Source organism: Thalassophryne amazonica, chromosome 6 (genome assembly GCF_902500255.1).
Source record: "Thalassophryne amazonica chromosome 6, fThaAma1.1, whole genome shotgun sequence".
NCBI classification, from domain to species: Eukaryota; Metazoa; Chordata; class Actinopteri; order Batrachoidiformes; family Batrachoididae; genus Thalassophryne; species Thalassophryne amazonica.
The window spans coordinates 86,261,289-86,285,443 of NC_047108.1; the positions used below are offsets into that span (position 1 = coordinate 86,261,289).

Here is a 24,155-nt window from a genome sequence, read left to right on the forward strand (position 1 = left end):
GGAATTGTGAAAAGACGTGGACATCAGCACTTTTTCCGGCACATTCCACCGTTACAGGAGTTTTTTTTTTTTTTCATGGAAAAAGAAGCCGGGGGACGCGCCACAGAGCCGTTCATTACGTGGGACAAAACCACCTCGGTGTTGGTCTCACAGGATGGCTTAAAGGTGGATTTCAGACGAATTCGGTTGCTTTCCAGTCGTGTGAATATCCGATTGTGATTGTGCATGAGCTCGACATGCCAGAACATATCCTGTGAGGCTTCATCACGGCGTTTCTTTTCGCCATGCAGCTCCACCGCGACGCGCGGAATTCCTCCACCTTTGTTCCGCTTTCCATGACAAAAATTCCTGTAACAGTGAAATGTGCCGTTCATTTCTAAACTGGACGCTGTCTTGATCCGGTATGTCCTCTGACTAGCACAGGAATTGTGAAAAGACGTGGACATCAGCACTTTTTCCGGCACATTCCACCGTTACAGGAGTTTTTTTTTATGGAAAAAGAAGCTGAGGGACGTGCCACCGTGCCGCTCTTGACGCAGCACAAAACCACCTCGGTGTTGGTCTCTCAGGACGGCTTTCAGGTGGCTTTCAGACGGATTCCGGTTGCTTTTCTGTCGTGTGAATATCCGAGAAATTGAGCTTGAGCTGGACAAGCCCCAACATGTCCTGTGAGGCTTCATCACGGCGTTTCTTTGCGCAGAGCGGCTGCACCACGACGCGCCGAACTCCTCCGCACGTCTGTCTTAATGTGCCGAAAAAGTGCTGATGTCCACGTCTTTTCACAATTCCTGTGCTAGTCAGAGGACATACCGGATCAAGACAGCGTCCAGTTTAGAAATGAACGGCACATTTCACTGTTACAGGAGTTTTTGTCATGGAAAGAGGAACAAAGGCGGAGGAATTCCGTGCGTCGCGGCGGAGCTGCATGGCGAAAAGAAACGCCTCACAGGACATGTTCTGGCATGTCCAGCTCATGCACAATCACAATCGGATATTCACACGACTGGAAAGCAACTGGAATCCGTCTGAAATCCACCTTTAAGTCGTCCTGTGAGACCAACACCGAGGTGGTTTTGTCCCGCGTAATGAACGGCTCCGTGGCGCGTCCCTTGGCTTCTTTTTCCATGAAAAAAAACTCCTGTAACGGTGGAATGTGCTGGAAAAAGTGCTGATGTCCACATCTTCTGCCTTTTTGTGAAAATCAGACGAGGTCCCGGATCAACAAAGCCTTCACGTTGGAAATGATCTGGTTGTTTGTGCGGGGTGTCAGCCTGTCCATCGGCGCTGGGAGCGCGCTGCGCTCTCAGCAGTTGTGGGCCGTCCTTAAAGGGGCAGTAACACTCCTTAATCTGTTTAATCCCCATAAAATTGTCCCTGAAAGCCATATTAATTTTTCGAATGGTGTCTACCTGGAGGTCTCTTACAGTTTCTGGAAAAGAATTGATGCAGCAAAGATCCAAATCGTTCAGACATTTATTCGCAATAAAAAATAGACGAGAGGGGTAGACCACACCTCACTCAAAGCCTGCTCACAGGCGAATGAAGCAACCGACAGGCATGAAAAACACACGCATGCACACGAGGGTTCAAACTTGGCTGACGCAATCACACGTGATTCAAATCCATATGGTTTTTGAAAAAAATAATAAGGTCGGATACTTTTCTAACAGACCTCGTATATATACCGTATTTCTTTGATTAAACGCCTGACTTTGAATCAGGCCTGGCTCATTTAATGGCCGCGTCAAACCTTCGTCTGGAAAAAATACGCCTGCCTTAAATAAGTGTTGAGCATTATGTACATTAAAAGCATTACATTTGGTTGAGACACTTATTTTTTTTCTTTTTTTTAATCAAGGAAATACATGTGTTTTCAGCACAGTACATGTGCCTCAGTCCGTTGAACAAGTACTCTGTGTTTTTGAAATGGTGCCATCTCAGATTGTGCTCACAATTGTTTGTAGAAATCAATCAATCAACTTTTTTCTTATATAGCGCCAAATCACAACAAACAGTTGCCCCAAGGCGCTCCACACTGCAAGGCAAGGCCATACAACAACCATGAAAAACCCCAACGGTCAAAACGACCCCCTATGAGCAAGCACCTGGCCACAGTGGGAAGGAAAAACTCCCTTTTAACAGGAAGAAACCTCCAGCAGAACCAGGCTCAGGGAGGGGCAGTCTTCTGCTGAGACTGGTTGGGGCTGAGGGAAAGAACCAGGAAAAAGACATGCCGAGAAGGGGGGCAGAGATCGATCACTAATGATTAAATGCAGAGTGATGCATACGGAGCAAAAAAAGAAAGAAACAGTGCATCATGGGAACCCCCCACAGTCTACGTCTAAAGCAACATAACCAAGGGATGGTCCAGGGTCACCCGATCCAGCCCTAACTATAAGCCTTAGCGAAAAGGAAAGTTTTAAGCCTAATCTTAAAAGTAGAGAGGGTATCTGTCTCCCTGATCTGAATTGGGAGCTGGTTCCACAGGAGAGGAGCCTGAAAGCTGAAGGCTCTGCCTCCCATTCTACTCTTACAAACCCTAGGAACCACAAGTAAGCCCGCAGTCTGAGAGCGAAGCGCTCTAATGGGGTAATATGGTACTACGAGGTCCCTAAGATAAGATGGGACCTGATTATTCAAAACCTTATAAGTAAGAAGAAGAATTTTAAATTCTATTCTAGAATTAACAGGAGCCAATGAAGAGAGGCCAACACGGGTGAGATATGCTCTCTCCTGCTAGTCCCCGTCAGTACTCTAGCTGCAGCATTCTGAACCAACTGAAGGCTTTTTAGGGAACTTTTAGGACAACCTGATAATAATGAATTACAATAGTCCAGCCTAGAGGAAATAAATGCATGAATTAGTTTTTCAGCATCACTCTGAGACAAGACCTTTCTGATTTTAGAAATATTGCGTAAATGCAAAAAGGCAGTCCTACATATTTGTTTAATATGCGCTTTGAATGACATATCCTGATCAAAAATAACTCCAAGATTTCTCACAGTATTACTAGAGATCAGGGAAATGCCATCCAGAGTAACGATCTGGTTAGACACCATGCTTCTAAGATTTGTGGGGCCAAGTACAATAACTTCAGTTTTATCTGAGTTTAAAAGCAGGAAATTAGAGGTCATCCATGTCTTTATGTCTGTAAGACAATCCTGCAGTTTAGCTAATTGGTGTGTATCCTCTGGCTTCATGGATAGATAAAGCTGGGTATCATCTGCGTAACAATGAAAATTTAAGCAATACCGTCTAATAATACTGCCCAAGGGAAGCATGTATAAAGTGAATAAAATTGGTCCTAGCACAGAACCTTGTGGAACTCCATAATTAACTTTAGTCTGTGAAGAAGATTCCCCATTTACATGAACAAACTGTAATCTATTAGACAAATATGATTCAAACCACCGCAGCGCAATGCCTTTAATACCTATGACATGCTCTAATCTCTGTAATAAAATTTTATGGTCAACAGTATCAAAAGTGAAAGTGAAAGTGATGGCATGTGAGCTTGACCAAAGAGAATGTTCCTGACTATGTCCTCATACATCAGGGGATGGTGCATTCTGAATGATTATCCACCTATGTTCGGCTGTCTTAAAAATTTGAAACTTACAGCAGGCATTACTGGAGCCTCTGAAATATATTTTTGATGTATGGTTAGTATTCTTTCATGATAACTGTTCAAAATACAGTACATCAAAATTCCTGAAGACTGTATTCAATTTGTTAGAACAGTAACTCTTCTTGAGGTACTTGGTATTTACTGAAATAAAGAGGAAGTGTTGCTTGATCTATTGGTGTCTTCCCCAGCTGAGTGTGCCCTGGATACAATGAACTATGACGTCATCAAAGGCCGTCCTATTCGGATAATGTGGTCTCAGCGTGACCCAGGACTCAGGAAGTCTGGTGTGGGTAACATCTTTATTAAGAACATGGACGAGTCTATTGACAACAAGGCATTGTATGACACCTTCTCAGCCTTTGGAAATATCTTATCCTGCAAGGTAAGTTAGTTACTGTATACCTGCTTTTGCATGATAATGTGTTGAGTTGTGTTGAGTGTTGAGTTGCTACAAGTGTCTGATCTTGGATAGTTCTTTATTTGGGCACTTTTGCAACATTGTGTGTGTGTGTGTGTGTGTGTGTGTGTGTGTGTTTGTTTTAAAGCACATTCTCTAACTGCAATTAATTGCACCTTTTAAAATGTGTCAGTTATATTACATCACCAAATTCACATGCTCAAAACAAATTAAGTAGATTTTAATTTTAAGTATTGTATGTGTTTTGCAAATAATTAATTACAATAAAATAGTGCTTAACATACAAGGAGAGCACTAAAAGCTGCAAAGCAACAGGACCAAATGGGGTACTGGGAAAGGTGCTAAAGGTATGTGCAGACCAGTTGTCAGGGGATCTTTTAACACCTCCCTGGAGCTGGCTACTGTTCCAGCCTGCCTAAAGGCTGCCACCATCATTCCCGTCCCCAAGAACTCAGCCATAACCTGCCTTAAGAACTTCAGGCCAGTGGCACCAATATCAGAAGTCATGAAGTGCTTTGAGCATCTGGTCCTCTGTGACCTCAAGTCCTGCCTCCCTCCTAAGTTTTACCCACACCAGTTTATACAACCCTTGGCAAAAATTATGGAATCACCGGCCTCGGAGGATGTTCATTCAGATGTTTAATTTTGTAGTAAAAAAGCAGATCACAGACATGACACAAAACTAAAGTCATTTCAAATGGCAACTTTCTGGCTTTAAGAAACACTGTAAGAAATCAAGAAAAAAAATTGTGGCAGTCAGTAACGGTTACTTGTTAGACCAAGCAGAGGGAAAAAAATATGGACTCACTCAATTCTGAGGAATAAATTATGGAATCACCCTGTAAATTTTCATCCCCAAAACTAACACCTGCATCAAATCAGATCTGCTCGTTAGTCTGCATCTAAAAAGGAGTCATCACACCTTGGAGAGCTGTTGCACCAAGTGGACTGACATGAATAATGGCTCCAACACGAGAGATGTCATTTGAAACAAAGGAGAGGATTATCAAAATCTTAAAAGAGGGTAAATCATCATGCAGTGTTGCAAAAGATGTTGGTTGTTCACAGTCAGCTGTGTCTAAACTCTGGACCAAATACAAACAACATGGGAAGGTTGTTAAAGGCAAACATACTGGTAGACCAAGGAAGACATCAAAGCGTCAAGACAGAAAACTTAAAGCAATATGTCTCAAAAATCAAAAATGCACAACAAAACAAAAGAGGAACAAATGGGAGGAAACTGGAGTCAATGTCTGTGACCGAACTGTAAGAAACCACCTAAAGGAAATGGGATTTACATACAGAAAAGCTAAACGAAAGCCACCATTAACACCTAAACAGAAAAAAACAAGGTTACAATGGGCTAAGGAAAAGCAATTGTGGACTGTGGATGACTGAATGAAAGTCATATTCAGTGATGAATCTCGAATCTGCATTGGGCAAGGTGATGATGCTGGAACTTTTGTTTGGTGCCGTTCCAATGAGATTTATAAAGATGACTGCCTGAAGAGAACATGTAAATTTCCACAGTCATTGATGATATGGGGCTGCATGTCAGGTAAAGGCACTGGGGAGATGGCTGTCATTACATCATCAATAAATGCAAAAGTTTACGTTGATATTTTAGACACTTTTCTTATCCCATCAATTGAAAGGATGTTTGGGGATGATATCATTTTTCAAGAAGATAATGCATCTGCTAGAATAGAATTTAAAATTCTTCTTCTTACTTATAAGGTTTGGAATAATCAGGTCCCATCTTATCTTAGGGACCTCGTAGTACCATATTACCCCATTAGAGCGCTTCGCTCTCAGACTGCGGGCTTACTTGTAGTTCCTAGGGTTTGTAAGAGTAGAATGGGAGGCAGAGCCTTCAGCTTTCAGGCTCCTCTCCTGTGGAACCAGCTCCCAATTCAGATCAGGGAGACAGATACCCTCTCTACTTTTAAGATTAGGCTTAAAACTTTCCTTTTCGCTAAGGCTTATAGTTAGGGCTGGATCGGGTGACCCTGGACCATCCCTTGGTTATGTTGCTTTAGACGTAGACTGTGTTTCATAATTATTGTATGGCCTTGCCTTGCAATGTGGAGCACCTTGGGGCAACTGTTTGTTGTGATTTGGCGCTATACAAGAAAAAAGTTGATTGATTGATTGATTGATCTTGCCATTGAGCAAAAACTGTGAAAACATTCCTTGCAAAAAGACACACAGGGTCAATGTCATGGCCTGCAAATAGTCCGGATCTTAATCCAATTGAAAATCTTTGGTGGAAGTTGAAGAAAATGGTCCATGACAAGGCTCCAACCTGCAAAGCTGATCTGGCAACAGCAATCAGAGAAAGTTGGAGCCAGATTGATGAAGCGTACTGTTTGTCACTCATTAAGTACATGCCTCAGTGACTGCAAGCTCTTATAAAAGCCAGAGGTGGTGCAACAAAATATTAGTGATGTGTTGGAGCGTTCTTTTGTTTTTCATGATTCCATAATTTTTTCCTCAGAATTGAGTGATTCCATATTTTTTTCCCTCTGCTTGGTCTAAAAAAGTAACCGTTACTGACTGCCACAATTTTTTCCGGATTTCTTAGTTTTGTGTCATGTCTGTGATCTGCTTTTTTTCTACAAAATTGAACAACTGACTGAACATCCTCCGAGGCCGGTGATTCCATAATTATTGCCAAGGGTTGTAGTAGAGAAGCTTGAATCTTAGACTGGACTGGGTTGTTTGACGCGAAGACGTTTCGCTTCAAATCGCAGAAGCTTCCTCAGCTAAAATTCTTGCTCTGGTAGTCTGACTTCTGTCTTGACTCTTGCAGAGAAGAATAAACAGAAGCCACAAAAGCTGGAGTTTTAAACCTAACCAGACCCCTCCTACCGAGAGGCAGACTGCTATAGGCTAGTGACTAAACAATAGCTCTAATTAACAACTATTGTGCTCTAGTTAGCACCCTCCTAATGACAGGGCAGCTGTCCCTCCTAATGATGGGACAGACGCCTCTCCTGATGGCTCCCTGGATGACTCTCCTGATGACGTGAATGAGTCATTGCCATAAACAAAAGACTGAAACTGCTTTGACCCGAGTACCCCATTGTAAACGGGACAAAGCGTGTCTCAGACCCCCTCCCCGGTTAAGGCTGGGTTTCAACTGTTTCATGTAGAATGCTTCCTTGACCCCTCTCTCAAACCATTTCTTCTCTCTGGCTAAGATTTTAACTTCCTTGTCCTCAAAGGTGTGATTAGTGTCTTTAAGGTGGAGATGAACTGCAGACTGAGGTCCACTGGCGCCCTCTCTGCGGCATTCTAAACAGTTGAAACCCAGCCTTAACCGGGGAGGGGGTCTGAGACACGCTTTGTCCCCTGTTTACAATGGGGTACTCAGGTCAAAGCAGTTTCAGTCTTTTGTTCATGGTAATGAGTCATTCACGTCATCAGGAAAGTCGTCAAGGGAGCCATCAGGAGAGGCGTCCGTCCCATCATTAGGAGGGACAGCTGCCCTGTCATTAGGAGGGTGCTAACTAGAGCACAATAGTTGCTAATTAGAGCTATTGTTTAGTCACTAGCCTATAGCAGTCTGCCTCTCGGTAGGAGGGGTCTGGTTAGGTTTAAAACTGCAGCTTTTGTGGCTTCTGTTTATTCTTCTATACAAGAGTCAAGACAGAAGTCAGACTACCAGAGCAAGAATTAGCGGAGGAAGCATCTGCGATTTGAAGTGAAACGTCCTCGTGTCAAGCAACCCAGTCCAGTCGAAGATTCAAGCTTCTCTACTATGGAAACCACCTGGATAACTGAGAGCCTACACAGAAACACACTAGTTTACTTATTGGGCAAACAGGTCATCAGCTGATACCATCACCACTGCCCTGCACACCATCCTGAGCCACCTGAAGGATTCTGGGACCTACATCAGGATGCTTTTTGTGGTTTACAACTCACCTTTTAATACCATCCTGCCGGACCTGTTAGTCAAAAAGCTAACTGACCTGGACTTTCTACCCCGGACCTGTGACTGGATAAAGGACTTCCTGACCGAGCCTCCACAAACCATAAGGGTAGGACCCCTCAGTTTCTCCACCCCGACACGCTGCATAGGCTCCCCCCAGAGCTGTGTGCTAAGCCACTTCCTGTATACCCTATATACATATGACTATGTCCTCTCCCACCACTCAAACATTGTAAAATTTGCTGACAACACAACAGTTGTGGGCTTGATCACAGGAGGAGATGAAACGGCATACAGAGAGGAGGTCCAGAGGTTTGAGGCATGGTGTTCCACAAACAGCCTCATGCTAAACACCATCAAAACCAAGAAGATGGTCATAGACTTCAGGAGGGAGGGAGGAAGGAAACCACATCCCGCTTCAGCTCAGCGGCTGCTGCGTGGAGAGGGTCTCCTTCTTCAGGTTCCTGGAGGTGCACCTTTCCGACGACCTATCATGGTCCACCAACATGTCAGCAGTGGTCAAAAAGCCCAGCAGTGGCTGCACTATTTACAACTGCTTGAAGAAGGGCCATCTGGAGGCCGGCCTGCTGAGGACCTTCTACCAAACCACGGTGGAAAGCATCTTGTCATACTGCATCACGGTGTGGTTTGCAAGCTGCACATTTGGGGACCAGAGAGCACTGCAACAAGTGATTAAAGCAGCCCAGAATATCATCAGCTGCCCCCTGCCATCCCTGGAAGACTTTGCCACTTCCCGTGGCCTCAGCAGAGCACAGAAAATCTGCTCTGATCAGTCGCATCACCAGACAAATCACCTCAAAGATGTTTTTTTACTTGTGGGCGATCAGACTCTTGAATGCACAGGTGTGACCCCAGTGGGTTCCAGAACCAAAGAATGATCTAAGCAAGTGCAGTATAACCCAACCATGTGCAATATTTATACCGTTTACACCTATTCCACATTTTTAAAGCTATTCCACTGACATGGTTTATATATTTACATATTTCTTATTTTATTCTATTCTACAACCCCTGGCAAAAATTATGGAATCACCGTCCTCAGAGGATGTTCATTCAGTTGTTTAATTTTGTAGAAAAAAAGCAGATCACAGACATGACACAAAACTAAAGTCATTTCAAATGGCAACTTTCTGGCTTTAAGAAACACTATAAGAAAATAGGAAAAAAATTGTGGCAGTCAGTAACGGTAATTTTTTAGACCAAGCAGAGGGAAAAAAATATGGAATCACTCAATTCTGAGGAAAAAATTATGGAATCACCCTGTAAATTTTCATCCCCAAAACTAACACCTGCATCAAATCAGATCTGCTCGTTAGTCTGCATCTAAAAAGGAGTGATCACACCTTGGAGAGCTGTTGCACCAAGTGGACTGACATGAATCATGGCTCCAACACGAGAGATGTCAATTGAAACAAAGGAGAGGATTATCAAATTCTTAAGAGGGTAAATCATCACGCAATGTTGCAAAAGATGTTGGTTGTTCACAGTCAGCTGTGTCTAAACTCTGGACCAAATACAAACATGGGAAGGTTGTTAAAGGCAAACATACTGGTAGACCAAGGAAGACATCAAAGCGTCAAGACAGAAAACTTAAAGCAATATGTCTCAAAAATCGAAAATGCACAACAAAACAAATGAGGAACAAATGGGAGGAAACTGGAGTCAATGTCTGTGACCAAACTGTAAGAAACTGCCTAAAGGAAATGGGATTTACATACAGAAAAGCTAAACGAAAGCCATCATTAACACCTAAACAGAAAAAAAACAAGGTTACAATGGGCTAATGAAAAGCAATTGTGGACTGTGGATGACTGGATGAAAGTCATATTCAGTGATGAATCTCGAATCTGCATTAGGCAAGGTGATGATGCTGGAACTTTTGTTTGGTGCCGTTCCAATGAGATTTATAAAGATGACTGCCTGAAGAGAACATGTAAATTTCCACAGTCATTGATGATATGGGGCTGCATGTCAGGTAAAGGCACTGGGGCGATGGCTGTCATTACATCATCAATAAATGCACAAGTTTACATTGATATTTTGGACACTTTTCTTATCCCATCAATTGAAAGGATGTTTGGGGTTGATGAAATCATTTTTCAAGATGATAATGCATCTTGCCATAGAGCAAAAACTGTGAAAACATTCCTTGTAAAAAGACACATAGGGTCAATGTCATGGCCTGCAAATAGTCCGGATCTTAATCCAATTGAAAATCTTTGGTGGAAGTTGAAGAAAATAGTCCATGACAAGGCTCCAACCTGCAAAGCTGATCTGGCAACAGCAATCAGAGAAAGTTGGAGCCAGATTGATGAAGAGTACTGTTTGTCACTCATTAAGTCCATGCCTCAGAGACTGCAAGCTGTTATAAAAGCCAGAGGTGGTGCAACAAAATACTAGTGATGTGTTGGAGCGTTCTTTTGTTTTTCCATGATTCCATAATTTTTTCCTCAGAATTGAGTGATTCCATATTTTTTTTTCCCTCTGCTTGGTCTAAAAAAGTAACCGTTACTGACTGCCACAATTTTTTTTCCTGATTTCTTATAGTGTTTCTTAAAGCCAGAAAGTTGCCATTTGAAATGACTTTAGTTTTGTGTCATGTCTGTGATCTGCTTTTTTTCTACAAAATTAAACAACTGAATGAACATCCTCCGAGGCCGGTGATTCCATAATTTTTGCCAGGAGTTGTATGTGTCTCATATTTTCAAAATCTTAGGAATAAACACTTATAAATCTAAAAACGCAGCATTTGAAACCAGATAACCTCTGAAGTGATTTATAAGACATATTACAGATGCTGTCGTGCACGTCCCAGGAATGTGCATCAAGCAAGTGGGTCAGCTCACAGGTAACCCCAAACTTCACGCACGCAGGCGCACACACTTCCTCCTGCAATTTGTCTGCATGAAGGAATTGGAAGGAAAAGAAAATCACACAGCACAATGCCACAGATGTCGCAAGATTTGAGGGAGCGTGCAGTTGGCATGCTGACAGCAGGAATGTCAACCAGAGCTGTTGCTCGTGTATTGAATGTTCATTTCTCTACCATAAGCCGTCTCCAAAGGCGTTTCAGAGAATTTGGCAGTACATCCAACCAGCCTCACAACCGCAGACCACGTGTAACCACACCAGCCCAGGACCTCCACATCCAGCATGTTCACCTCCAAGATCGTCTGAGACCAGCCACTCGGACAGCTGCTGAAACAATCGGTTTGCATAACCAAAGAATGTCTGCACAAACTGTCAGAAACCGTCTCAGGGAAGCTCATCTGCATGCTCGTCGTCTTCATCGGGGTCTCGACCTGACTCCAGTTTGGCGTCGCAACTTCGCACAGCCATTGAAGAGGAGTAGACCAACATTCCACAGGCCACAATTGACAACCTGATCAACTCTATGCGAAAGAGATGTGTTGCACTGCATGAGGCAAATGGTGGTCACACCAGATACTGACTGGTATCCCCCCCAATAAAACAAAACTGCACCTTTCAGAGTGGCCTTTTATTGTGGGCAGTCTAAGGCACACCTGTGCACTAATCATGGTGTCTAATCAGCATCTTGATATGGCACACCTGTGAGGTGGGATGGATTATCTCAGCAAAGGAGAAGTGCTTCACTATCTCAGATTTAGACTGGTTTGTGAACAATATTTGAGGGAAATGGTGATATTGTGTATGTGGAAAAAGTTTTAGATCTTTGAGTTCATCTCATACAAAATGGGAGCAAACCAAAAGTGTTACGTTTATATTTTTGTTGAGTATATATATATATATATATATATAATATACACACACAGTACATGTGTGTGTATGTGTGCTATTAGATCTTAGGTTTGCGTTTGATATGGTGGATCACCATATTCTACTTGATAGGCTGGAGAATCACTTTGGGATTACTGGGAATATGGTTGCATGGTTGACATCATACCAAACCATTGTCATTGTGTCTTGTACAACAGCACTACCTCTAACCTTGGTGACATGAAATTTGGGGTTCCACAGGGGTCCATCTTAGGCTGCCTGCACATACAACCCCAATTCCAATGAAGTTGGGATGTTGTGTAAAATGTAAATCAAAACAGAATACAATGATTTGCAAATCCTCTTCAACCCATATTCAATTGAATACACCACACAGACAAAATATTTAATGTTCAAACTGATAAACTTTATTGATTTTGTGCAAATATTTGCTCATTTTGAAATGGATGCCTGCAACACGTTTCAAAAAAGCTGGGACAGTGGTAAGTTTACCATTGTTAGCTTAAAGCAGATAACCCGTAAGTTGGAGAGGAAATGGCGTCTCACTAATTTAGAAGATCTTCACTTAGCCTGGAAAAAGAGTCTGTTGCTCTATAAAAAAGCCCTCCGTAAAGCTAGGACATCTTACTACTCATCACTAATTGAAGAAAATAAGAACAACCCCAGGTTTCTTTTCAGCACTGTAGCCAGGCTGACAAAGAGTCAGAGCTCTATTGAGCCGAGTATTCCTTTAACTTTAACTAGTAATGACTTCATGACTTTCTTTGCTAATAAAATTTTAACTATTAGAGAAAAAATTACTCATAACCATCCCAAAGAGGTATCGTTATCTTTAGCTGCTTTCAGTGATGCCGGTATTTGGTTAGACTCTTTCTCTCCGATTGTTCTGTCTGAGTTATTTTCATTAGTTACTTCATCCAAAACATCAACATGTCTATTAGACCCCATTCCTACCAGGCTGCTCAAGGAAGCCCTACCATTATTTAATGCTTCGATCTTAAATATGATCAATCTATCTTTATTAGTTGGCTATGTACCGCAGGCTTTTAAGGTGGCAGTAATTAAACCATTACTTAAAAAGCCATCACTTGTCCCAGCTATCTTAGCTAATTATAGGCCAATCTCCAACCTTCCTTTTCTCTCAAAAATTCTTGAAAGGGTAGTTGTAAAACAGCTAACTGATCATCTGCAGAGGAATGGTCTATTTGAAGAGTTTCAGACAGGTTTTAGAATTCATCATAGTACAGAAACAGCATTAGTGAAGGTTACAAATGATCTTCTTATGGCCTCAGACAGTGGACTCATCTCTGTGCTTGTTCTGTTAGACCTCAGTGCTGCTTTTGATACTGTTGACCATAACATTTTATTACAGAGATTAGAGCATGCCATAGGTATTAAAGGGACTGCAGTGGTTTGAATCATATTTATCTAATAGATTACAATTTGTTCATGTAAATGGGGAATCTTCTTCACAGAATAAGGTTAATTATGGAGTTCCACAAGGTTCTGTGCTAGGACCAATTTTATTCACTTTATACATGCTTCCCTTAGGCAGTATTATTAGATGGCATTGCTTAAATTTTCATTGTTACGCAGATGATACCCAGCTTTATCTATCCATGAAGCCAGAGGACACACACCAATTAGCTAAACTGCAGGATTGTCTTACAGACATAAAGACATGGATGACCTCTAATTTCCTGCTTTTAAACTCAGATAAAACTGAAGTTATTGTACTTGGCCCCACAAATCTTAGAAACATGGTGTCTAACCAGATCCTTACTCTGGATGGCATTACCCTGACCTCTAGTAATACTGTGAGAAATCTTGGAGTCATTTTTGATCAGGATATGTCATTCAATGCGCATATTAAACAAATATGTAGGACTGCTTTTTTGCATTTGTGCAATATGTCTAAAATTAGAAAGGTCTTGTCTCAGAGTGATGCTGAAAAACTAATTCATGCATTTATTTCCTCTAGGCTGGACTATGGCCTTGCCTTACAATATAAAGCGCCTTGGGGCAACTGTTTGTTGTGATTTGGCGCTATATAAATAAAATTGATTGACTGATTGAATAAGCGTTTGGGAACTGAGAACACTAATTGTTAAAGCTTTGTAGGTGGCATTTTTTCTCATTCTTGCTTGATGTACGACTTCAGTTGTTCAACAGTCCGGGGTCTCCGTTGTCATATTTTGCGCTTCATAATGTGCCACACATTTTCAGTGGGCGACAGGTCTGGACTGCCGAGAGGCCAGTCTAGTATCCGCCCTCTTTTACTACGAAGTCGCGCTGTTTTAACACGTGCAGAATGTATCTTGGCATTGTCTTGCTGAAATAAGATGGGATGTCCCTGAAAAAGACGTTGCTTGGATGGCAGCATGTGTTGCTCCAAAACCTGGATGTACCTTTCATTATTGTTGCTACCATCACAGATGTGTAAGTGCCTATGCCATGGGCACTTACACACCCCCATACCCTCACAGATGCTGGCTTTTGAACTTTGTGCTGGTAACAATCTGGATGGTCCTTTTCCTCTTTTGTCCGGAGGACACGACGGCCATGATTTCCAAAAACAATTTGAAATGTGGACTTATCAGACAACAGAACACTTTTCCACTTTGCGTGTGCACATTTCAAATGAGCTCAGGCTCAGAGAAGGCGGCAGCATTTGTGGATGTTGTTGATGTATGGCTTTCGCTTTGCATGGTAGAGTTTTAACTTGCACTTGTAGATGTAGCAGCAAACTGTGTTAACTGACAATGATTTTCTGAAGTGTTCCTGAGCCCACATGGTAAGATCCTTTATGGCCCAGTCACACGGCACTTAACGAAGGGCAATGAAGCCCTGATGAAACAAGAAATCTAGACTTTCGTTGGCATCGTTTAACCTTCGTGCAGCTTCGTTTCTGCAGCTGGCGCTTAGTCAGGATTTTTAAACTGTTGAAAAATTTGAACGAAGGGCAACGAAATCCTCAATTCGTCTGTGTTTCTGTTTGCTGTCGTTGTTGGCGTTTTTTAATTGTTTGTTTAGTTTTTGTAACATTATTAATTTGACTTTGTTCGACCGGCTGAGTGTTTTCACACAGTGCAGAAGCCAGTTTGTGAGTGCTGAGGCTGCTGCTGCTTCATGTACCGTTGGAAATTACAGGGCAAACTCAGCCTGCTTGCTTGGATTTTTTTTTATCTGGGTGGGGGGTCAGCTTCAGTGGGCTCAGGCACCGTATATAGGCCAGAATGAATCTTTTGTGTGGATATTGTGTGGCTCTGCCTCCCATTCTATATAAAAAAATTGATTGATTGATTGATTGATATAATTAATTATTTTGCCACAAGCAACTGCTGAATTTGAAACAACAAAAAAGTTGTGTAATTTCCGACGGTACTTGAATGCAGCATTAGCAGCAGCTGATGCGTGCGCTTATTATTTTTTATTAAATATAACAATGGGTGTGTAGGAATGATAATCCAATCTTTCTGTACATGTGGCAATGGGTAGATGAATCAATCAATCAATCAATTTTTTTATATAGCGCCAAATCACAACAAACAGTTGCCCCAAGGCGCTTTATATTGTAAGGCAAGGCCATACAATAATTATGTAAAACCCCAACGGTCAAAACGACCCCCTGTGAGCAAGCACTTGGCTACAGTGGGAAGGAAAAACTCCCTTTTAACAGGAAGAAACCTCCAGCAGAACCAGGCTCAGGGAGGGGCAGTCTTCTGCTGGGACTGGTTGGGGCTGAGGGAGAGAACCAGGAAAAAGACATGCTGTGGAGGGGAGCAGAGATCGATCACTAATGATTAAATGCAGAGTGGTGCATACAGAGCAAAATGAGAAAGAAACAGTGCATCATGGGAACCCCCCAGCAGTCTACGTCTATAGCAGCAATAAAGCAATAAAGAGCTGTTCTGGAAGGCAGAATTCACGTTGTGGATCAGTGATCAACTGGTGGAATAACCGCAGATGTGAGTCAATGCACGCGTTCACACGCACTGATTAATTTACTGCTCTGACATATTCAATCATCTTTACACTTATATTTATATTTATTCCCCCTTTTGACAGTTTTCTGTTATAAATCAATATATATGGCTTAGTAACATAATACAGTGATACAGCAGTGACCACAGCACACTTTTTTTTTTTCAATTGGAGCAAGACGGAGCGCGCAGCGTGTCGTCAGACGGTGAGAATTCTGATGATGATGGAGTTGATCCCTCTTTTGTTCTGGACGAGGAACCAGAGCAGGTGGTCCACCATGCGCACAGATCTCCACAGCTTCTGTTTGCAGTTTCTCCAGGACTCAGGCACTATGAGCTCTGTCCTAGCGCCGAGTCCTGGAACTCAGAGATGCAGACACACACTGCTCCAGCTGTGGCTCCAGGCATGTTTCATTTAAAGCGTCAAGATCATTAGCTTCAATTTTGTTAAGTTCCTCTTTCGCCCCTTTTGCTCTCTTGCTTCGCAGGCTGTTCTGTGATAAAGCTCTTTCGTCCACCTTTTCTCAATGAATTGTGACTTTTTTTTACCTTTTCCCTTCATTCAGGAATCGTCGTGTGCTGTGTGACTGGGCCATTACACAATGATGTTGGTTTTTAATGCAGTGCCGCCTGAGGGATCAAAGGTCACGTGCATTCAATGTTGGTTTTCGGCCTTTCCGCTTACGTGTAGAAAGTTCTCCAGATGCTCTGAATCTTCTGATTATATTATGGACTGTTCATGATGGAATCCCTAAATTCCTTGGGGTAATTTTTGATCCTACATTGTCCTTTGATTTACACAGAGATATTAGGAGGACTGCTTTCTTCCGCCTGTGGAATATAGGGAAGATTCGTCCCATCCTGTCTATGACTGATGCAGAGACCCCAGTTCATGCATTTGTCTCTTCTAGGCTGGACAACTGCAATGTTCTATTTTCTGGTTTACCACAGTCCAGCATTAGGGGTCTCCAATTGGTTCAAAATGCTGCTGCCAGACTCTTGACAGGAAGCAGAAAGTTTGACCACATTACACCCGTTTTGGCATCTCTTTACCAGCTTCCTGTCTCTGTGAGATCAGATTTGAAGTTTCTGCTATTAACCTATAAAATTATTCATGGCCTACTTAGCTGACCTAATTAAACTCTATGTACCGGCCCGGGCTCTGTGTTCTCAGAAGGATCAGGAGTTCTTTGTGTCCCTAGAGTAAATACAAAGTCTGCTGGCCACAGAGCCTTCTCTTATGGTGCACCTGTTTTGTGGAATGATCTCCCTGTGGAGATAAAACAGTCAGATTCTGTAGAGACATTCAAGTTCAGACTTAAGATGCATTTATTCTCCCTTTTGTATAGCTAGCATACTGACATATGGAACTATGCATTCTGTCCTTTTAAATTAATTTTATTATTAGTAATGCAGCAGGTCTCAGCCTCAACTTTAACTAAATTCTGGGTCTGTTAGTGAAGCTTGGGGCTAGGGGCAGGCAATCACCTTAGTAGTTTCTCTGCTTTCCTGTCAATTTAATGCTGATGAATCATACCTTAGGTGTGTGGTTTTTTTTCCAGCCGACTGATTCTGCTCTTTTTTGCTCTGTCTGAGGTGTGGAGGGCAATGAGCGGGAGTAACGTCTGTGGACAATGGGATGCTGGATTGACCGTGAGATGGCATGCCTTAAGCTGATGCAGCATATGTTTTGATTTCCTGTAAAAACCTTGTAACTGTTAGAATGGCTTAAGCAGTGGGTCACCGCTCTGAGTCTGGTCTGCTTGAGGTTTCCTCCTCAAAATCATCTGAGGGAGTTTTTCCTCACCACTTTCACCTGTGTGCTTGCTCTAGGGCAGTGGTTTTCAAACTGTGAGGTGTGCACCCCAGGGGAGCACCAGAGTTCTTCGGGGGGTGCAAAAAAATAACTGTAAACACTGTTATCCAACAAAAGAAGAAGGGGAAATAGGAAAAAGAAAACATTGTTAGCTAACATGCCAGGAGCAAAATGGATACATTTTTAATATGTAAATCTACCAGTTAGAAGACAGTTTGGGGCAACCAAAAAAAGAAGAAAGTAGAGGACGATCTTCGTTTGCTTCTCTCCACAGAGCATCCTCACATCAGCCGCCTGTGCGTGTCAAAGAACTAGACTTATTGCTCACACTAAACAAGAGGTGAGATTACATGAGAGACTAATTATGTATAAAAGTTTAATTCATATTATTTCTGTTAAAATGTGTTAGTTAAGCCAAAGATGTTTAAAAACACACAGAAATGCTTAAATGTTACAAAAATATTTAAAATATGACAAATGCTAAAAAATAGAAGAGTAGGAAGTTTTTTAAAAACACATTAAAAATGTTTGAAAAGGGTGTAAAATGTGTGAAAGAATAGAAAGTTCTTTAAAAACATGTTTAAAATGTTTATAAACGCTGGAAAATATGTAAATGCATAGACCGTTCCTTAAAAGCATAAATATATTTAAAATGTGTTTAACATGCTGAGGTAATCGGGTGTGAAGAATGAATTGCCCTTTTAGGGATCAATAAATTTGTTTGAATCTTGAACATGTGTAAAAGAATAAAAAGAAATATAGGAAGATGTTGAAATTGTGTGTATGTGTGTCAGTGGGGGCGCAGCTATTTATTTGTTCTCTGAGGGGGGGCTCACTCTCCCACACTTTGAAAACCCCTGCTCTAGGGGTTGGTAAGGTTAGACCTTACTTGTGTGAAGTGCCTTGAGGCAGCTTTGTTGCGATTTGACGCTATATAAATTTAAATAAACTGAACATTGAATTGTATATAAACCATAAGATAATCCCCAAATAAATCACAATACAACTGATATTGGTGTAAATTCAAAGATTCAAACAACTTTATTCATCCCTAAAAGGGCAATTCATATGTCTCCCACATAAGATGAGTGATCCCAATAAATTCATTGTTCTTATGCTTTGCATTGGGCAAGTATTGACTCATTTATTTTTACTGAAATGTATAACATGAACAAAGTCATTACACAAAATAATGCATTGTGAAAGAGCAATGAAATTGTCTAACAGCTCTGCACAAAGCATTGTTTGTTTAAATGATCAAATGCAAGTTAATGTTTTTAATTAAATGATCAATGAAAACACAGATTTAAGTCAATTTCCTCTGATTCCATTGTAGGTTGTATGTGATGAAAAGGGTTCCAAAGGTTATGGATTTGTTCACTTTGAGACAAACGAGGCTGCAAATCGTGCTATTGAAACCATGAATGGGATGCTGCTGAATGACAGGAAAGTGTGAGTAAAAGAAATGCTTTGGTTTTACCATTTATTGTTTTGGAAATGTTTGCCAAAATGCAGTCTAAAGACTTTGAGGCAGTGATCAGTATTAAGCATCCTGGGTGACACGCATTTAAACTTACTTTACAAAAATGCTGATTACTGCAGAAGACTTTTCCATGTGTTGTTTTTTTGTTTGTTTAGTCGGGAAACAGGTTTTCAGTTGGAATCTGGCATTGACAAGCCAAAGGCCCCTTTCCTGTGGGAAAAATGTCAGTTCTCCCTGTGTAGGTCAGTGGATTGTTAGGATTTGTGTCTCGGTGTTCTGTGTATGTATTTTAGGGATTGCATAGGCAATAGTGTTGCAAAAACAAAATAATTCAATCCCAACGGGCTATCTCATACAGTTTGACCCCCACAAATGTCCTATTTATTATTGGAAATAAGCATTTAGATTTGTCTTTGCATGTGATCTGCAGTACAGTAACTTGTCTAATGGTTCTGTTTGCTTCAACTTCTAAAATTGTAACTATTAACATAATTTTCTTTATGTTTACAATGACTCATTTCTATCAACAGTTTTGTTGGCCACTTCAAATCTCGCAAGGAGAGAGAGTTGGAGTTTGGCACAAAGGCTATGGCATTCACCAATGTGTACATTAAAAACTTTGGTGATGACTACACTGATGAAAAACTTAAGGAAATGTTTTCTGCATTTGGTAAGAAAACAACTTTTATTCTCTTATTTTGGTGGTGTTGTTCCTGGTTTGTTTACACACCTGCCCATATTCTAGTAGACAAAAAAAAAATTGTGCACTTTTAGAGCAAATTACCAAAACTTTGTTTCTAGTAAAATTTGGGGTGTTTTTTTTTTTCTTTTCTTTTTATAAAATGATGATGAAACACTTAACCCGGGCACTCTAACCTTGTCAAAAATGTTTTTTTTTTGTTTGTTTGTTTTTTGTTTTTCAAAATGGCTGCCTGAAAATTGACATTTTTCAAAGGTTTGTTTTACTTACATTTTATATATATATATACTTAAATGTAAGGTGGATATTATAAAGCAATGCTTGACATTAAAGGTCTGAATATGTGATTTTCAAGATTGTTGCCATTCTGTGAAATTAAGTAATTTTGGCAGCACTTAAAGGACATGTCTGACAGAATTAATTATAACTCACATTTTGACTGTTAGAGGCCATGTGATGTCTGTGTTTAGATGTTCTGAGCATTTGCCATGTTTCAGTGAGAATCCCACACTGACAGATGCCGCAGCTTGTAGCCAACTTGTAGGGGGACACACTTGATGTTGCAGTACAATGACATAATCTCTGACCTCTAGATTAGTGACAGATCGTCTTGACAAGATGGAAGCTACAGCTGAGGAATTGTAGTTTCAGGAAGTGCTCCAACAAAGCCTGTGGCATTCCCTTCTCTGATTTATTAATAGAAATATCACGGTGTTGATTTGGACGTGCCGGCTAGGGATACGTTTTGCAATTCCATAGTCCTGTATCATTCTAATGAACCTTTGCTAGAAAACAATGAAATCAATGTTTTATTTTGTTTTTGTTTTTTTGTATTTGATCAAAAAAGTTCACCCATGACTAACTTTGACATTTTTATATTCTGTTGCATTTCGGTGGATTTCCAAAAAATAGAACCCTGGTTGAATTAATAAAAAGGGGAAAAAGTATGATGACAATACATTCTAATCACCATTGAAGTCTTACAAATGCTAAGAATTTATTGAAAGCCGAGAGTGCTATGCAAGTTTGCCCATATTCAAACAAGTTTAGCATAAGAGTACAAACATGGGTTCATGGAGGACCTTTTTTAAGGATAGCTCAAACGTGTCTACACGTTTTGTTACTTATGCATAAAAGCTCATTTAAATATGATACAGGAAATAGTTTTTGAGGAGAAAAATTAAAAGCTTGTATTCCTAGTACTGCCACATCAGCGGGTCCCAGAGGGTTAATATCACAATTATGCAATCATGTCAGTATTGTCATATTATCCGAATTGCTAAAAATGTTCAAAAAGTACTGATACTGTAAAACTCAATATACCAGTCAAGTAACAAGTGTACAGAAGATGAACAACTGCAGATTAGCACAGTGAGGAATCTTGTTTCCATACAATATTGTATATTTTGAGAACTGCCAACTTGCCACACATTTGCCATACAGTATCATACTGTTTGTACGTATTTCTTAATGATTGTTGAAAATGAAGTCCAAGATATTTGGTGACATGGAAATGTTAAAGTATCTAGCCGGAGTTATCTCAAGAAAGCTAACCGTAAAAATGGTGATTTAATCCTTATTTTTAGAATAAATTGCCCCGTTCCAACTTTTTTGGAATGTGTTGCAGGTCTGAAATGCATATGTATAGTAACAGGTTCATATGAGTTCATATGGGTTTTGGGTTCATATGGTCTTCAATGAAATAGAGGTAAAAATAAATCCAAGGATCAGTGCAGTTTTTTTAATTTTCCATATCATCCCAATTTTATAATTGCCCAGGTCTGCCTTGCAAAAAAAATCTTGATCTCAGTGGGACTAATCTTGTTAAGTAAAGGTCAAATTAAATTGAAAACCTTTACTGATTTGGGCTTATAAAGTATTGCAATCCAATTATATTATGGCCCATATATCATATGCATTGTATTGTGACATCCTTGCCAGTATCCAGCCCTAAAGTCCAAATCAACATGTGCCTAACTGATGTTTTGTGCTTAATCATTTAGGAAGAACTCTCAGCGTGCGGGTGATGAAGGATGAGATGGGCCATTCACGTGGATTTGGCTTTGTAAATTATGCTAACCACGAGGATGCTCAAAAGGTACATCTATTCTAAGTTTGTTGATCAATTCAGATTGGAGATTTTTGCTGGAGACTTGTAATTTACTCATAAGTCGAAATACATCCATTAATGCTGTCCATTGATTGGCTGAAAACTGCAAACTCCTCCTGCAAACAGACTTTGTTTCAAATATTAAAACCATGCAGAGAAAATATAAAGTCTTGTGCTGCGTTCACACCGCACGCCACGTTACGCCACAAATTCGCATCCCTCGCCTGGCGATGGACACGCCCCCATCACCCGGTGTGTCGCTCTGCTTGAGCCGCGTTCACACTGGACGCCACAAATTCATCATTTGCTGCAGGAGCTGCGTCTGGATAATGACCGCTTTCAACGGTACTTCCGCCTTTCCAGGACCGAGTTTGAGGACCTCTTGTCCCATTCACGTGCGCACATGTGAACAATAAAAAAAAAAAAAAAAACTGGCTGCTGCTGCGGTGCTACTGCTTGCTCTCCCCTCGAACTCTCTCATAATTGTGTTATAAACCAGTCACATTTGTTTTTATTATACATCTGTGTAGTTAATAAATAATCTTCATGAACGATTTGTTTGTGCGCACATAAAAAAAAAAACAGCTGCTGCTTGCTCTCCCCCCCAAACTCTGTCATAATTGTATTATAAACCAGCCACCATTTGTTTTATTATACATCTGTGTAGTTAATGAATAAAATAATCTTCACGGACGATTCGTTCGCATGCGCACGTGAAAAAAAAAAAACCCGGCTGCTGCCACTGCTGCTGCGGTGCTGCTGCTCACTGTCCCCTCAAACTCTGTCATAATTGTGAAATAAAGGACAAAAGGGACATAAGTCCTGCTCACAGGCTGGCTGCCAGAGACGGGACATGTCCACATCAAGTATAAACTCCAGACATCTCCACATCACTACATATCCAGTCCCTGATTGGTCATCGCGATGCGACAGTACGGAAAAGTTCAGATTTTTCAACTTGGGGAGGAGGGCAACGTGACACGATATCGCGCCACAAACTCGCCAATCGCTCAAAATTGCTTAATTTGCATCCATCACGTCGCATTGCGTGGCTTGAAGTTTTGTAGCGCCACAGCGCGTCCTTCCATAGGGATTACATGGCAACCTGTCGTCGCCGTCACTCGCGTGCCGTCCGGTGTGAATGCGGCATTAATCTTACCTGTTCGTTTCAGTCAGATTCATCATCACATCCTGATGAAAGCTCATCCATATAAACTGTCCTGATTTTGGAAAACGTCTGAAAATACTTTAGTTACTTGTCATGGCTCGAAACAGTGTTTTAAAGCAAGTCCCTCTGTGGTTTTCTGCTCCAGGTGCGTTTCTAAGCTTGATGATGCCAGTGTCACGGTCTTATTGGTCCCCCCGTGCGGTCTGATCGGCCCACCCCATCTGATCAGTCAGACGGGGAACCGATATGGGGGTGGGTAGGCATGATCAGATCGCAAGGGGGTGCCGATCAGGCTGTGACCGGCACTTAAAAGTTTAAAGAGTCACAGCGCTTCATTCATTCACGGCAGCGTTTACCACAGCCATCAATCGACTCAGCATTCTGCACGCGATGAAAATAAATCTCCTGATCCACAAAGACAAAAATAAAATAAAATCATGTTAAATTACTCAGTTTTGCCTCCATGTGGAGCAGAGATGTGTGTTCCACTTGCCAAACAAAAGGGTAAGCCAGACTGAACCGTTCTGACCCGCAGTACCAGGTGCAGTACTGACCAGAATCGCTCAGTTGAAACGGGACTGTCAGCATATGCTGGCCAAATCGTCAAAGTGTGACAGGGCCTTAACACTGAGACAGAGTGTAAATGTAAACTGGGACAGTGGCTCTAATCCAGTGAAGCAGCCCTGTTTCAGCTTTTTTCTTTCCAGATTTGTGAGTGGGGTTATACTTTTTTTAGCAATATAACCCCTTTAATAATTGTCTTATTTAAAGGAGCTGAACCTGGACTAATTTCATTATAAACCTGCTCTTTAAACATTAAAACCTGGATGAAAACTTTCTGAACCAAAATCATTCTGATTTTGATGAAGTTTTTTCTTTTACTCAGACACTATGATGAACAGAGGCGCTGCTTGCAGTGCACTCTTTGTCTCTCTGCAACACATAGTACATGAAGGAGGAACTTGCTACATTCAGCACTGCAAAAATAAACTCATATCGGCTGCAATAAATGGCCGATGCCATTATCCAGAAAAATGCTGAATATCGACGCTGATATTCGGCCAGGCCGATAATCGGTTGGCCCCTAGTCTCCACCAGCGGGTTCTCTTGGGTTGCTGCCATGACCAGCTCT

General features: G+C 41.3%; 1 protein-coding gene across 2 annotated transcripts in view; it reads left to right on the forward strand.

Annotated features, from left to right (window-relative positions):
- The window catches only part of LOC117512561 (embryonic polyadenylate-binding protein-like), a 59,256-nt gene that overhangs the window by 14,640 nt on the left and 20,461 nt on the right, over window positions 1–24,155 (forward strand). The window contains exons 2-6 of one of the 2 annotated variants that reach the window (XM_034172682.1): window positions 3,817–4,010; window positions 18,899–19,014; window positions 19,201–19,287; window positions 19,576–19,715; window positions 21,749–21,843. In XM_034172682.1, the coding sequence (XP_034028573.1) occupies window positions 3,817–4,010; window positions 18,899–19,014; window positions 19,201–19,287; window positions 19,576–19,715; window positions 21,749–21,843 (632 nt within the window). The remainder of the gene's footprint in view (window positions 1–3,816; window positions 4,011–18,898; window positions 19,015–19,200; window positions 19,288–19,575; window positions 19,716–21,748; window positions 21,844–24,155) is intronic. The other variant, XM_034172683.1, reaches the window with a different exon arrangement.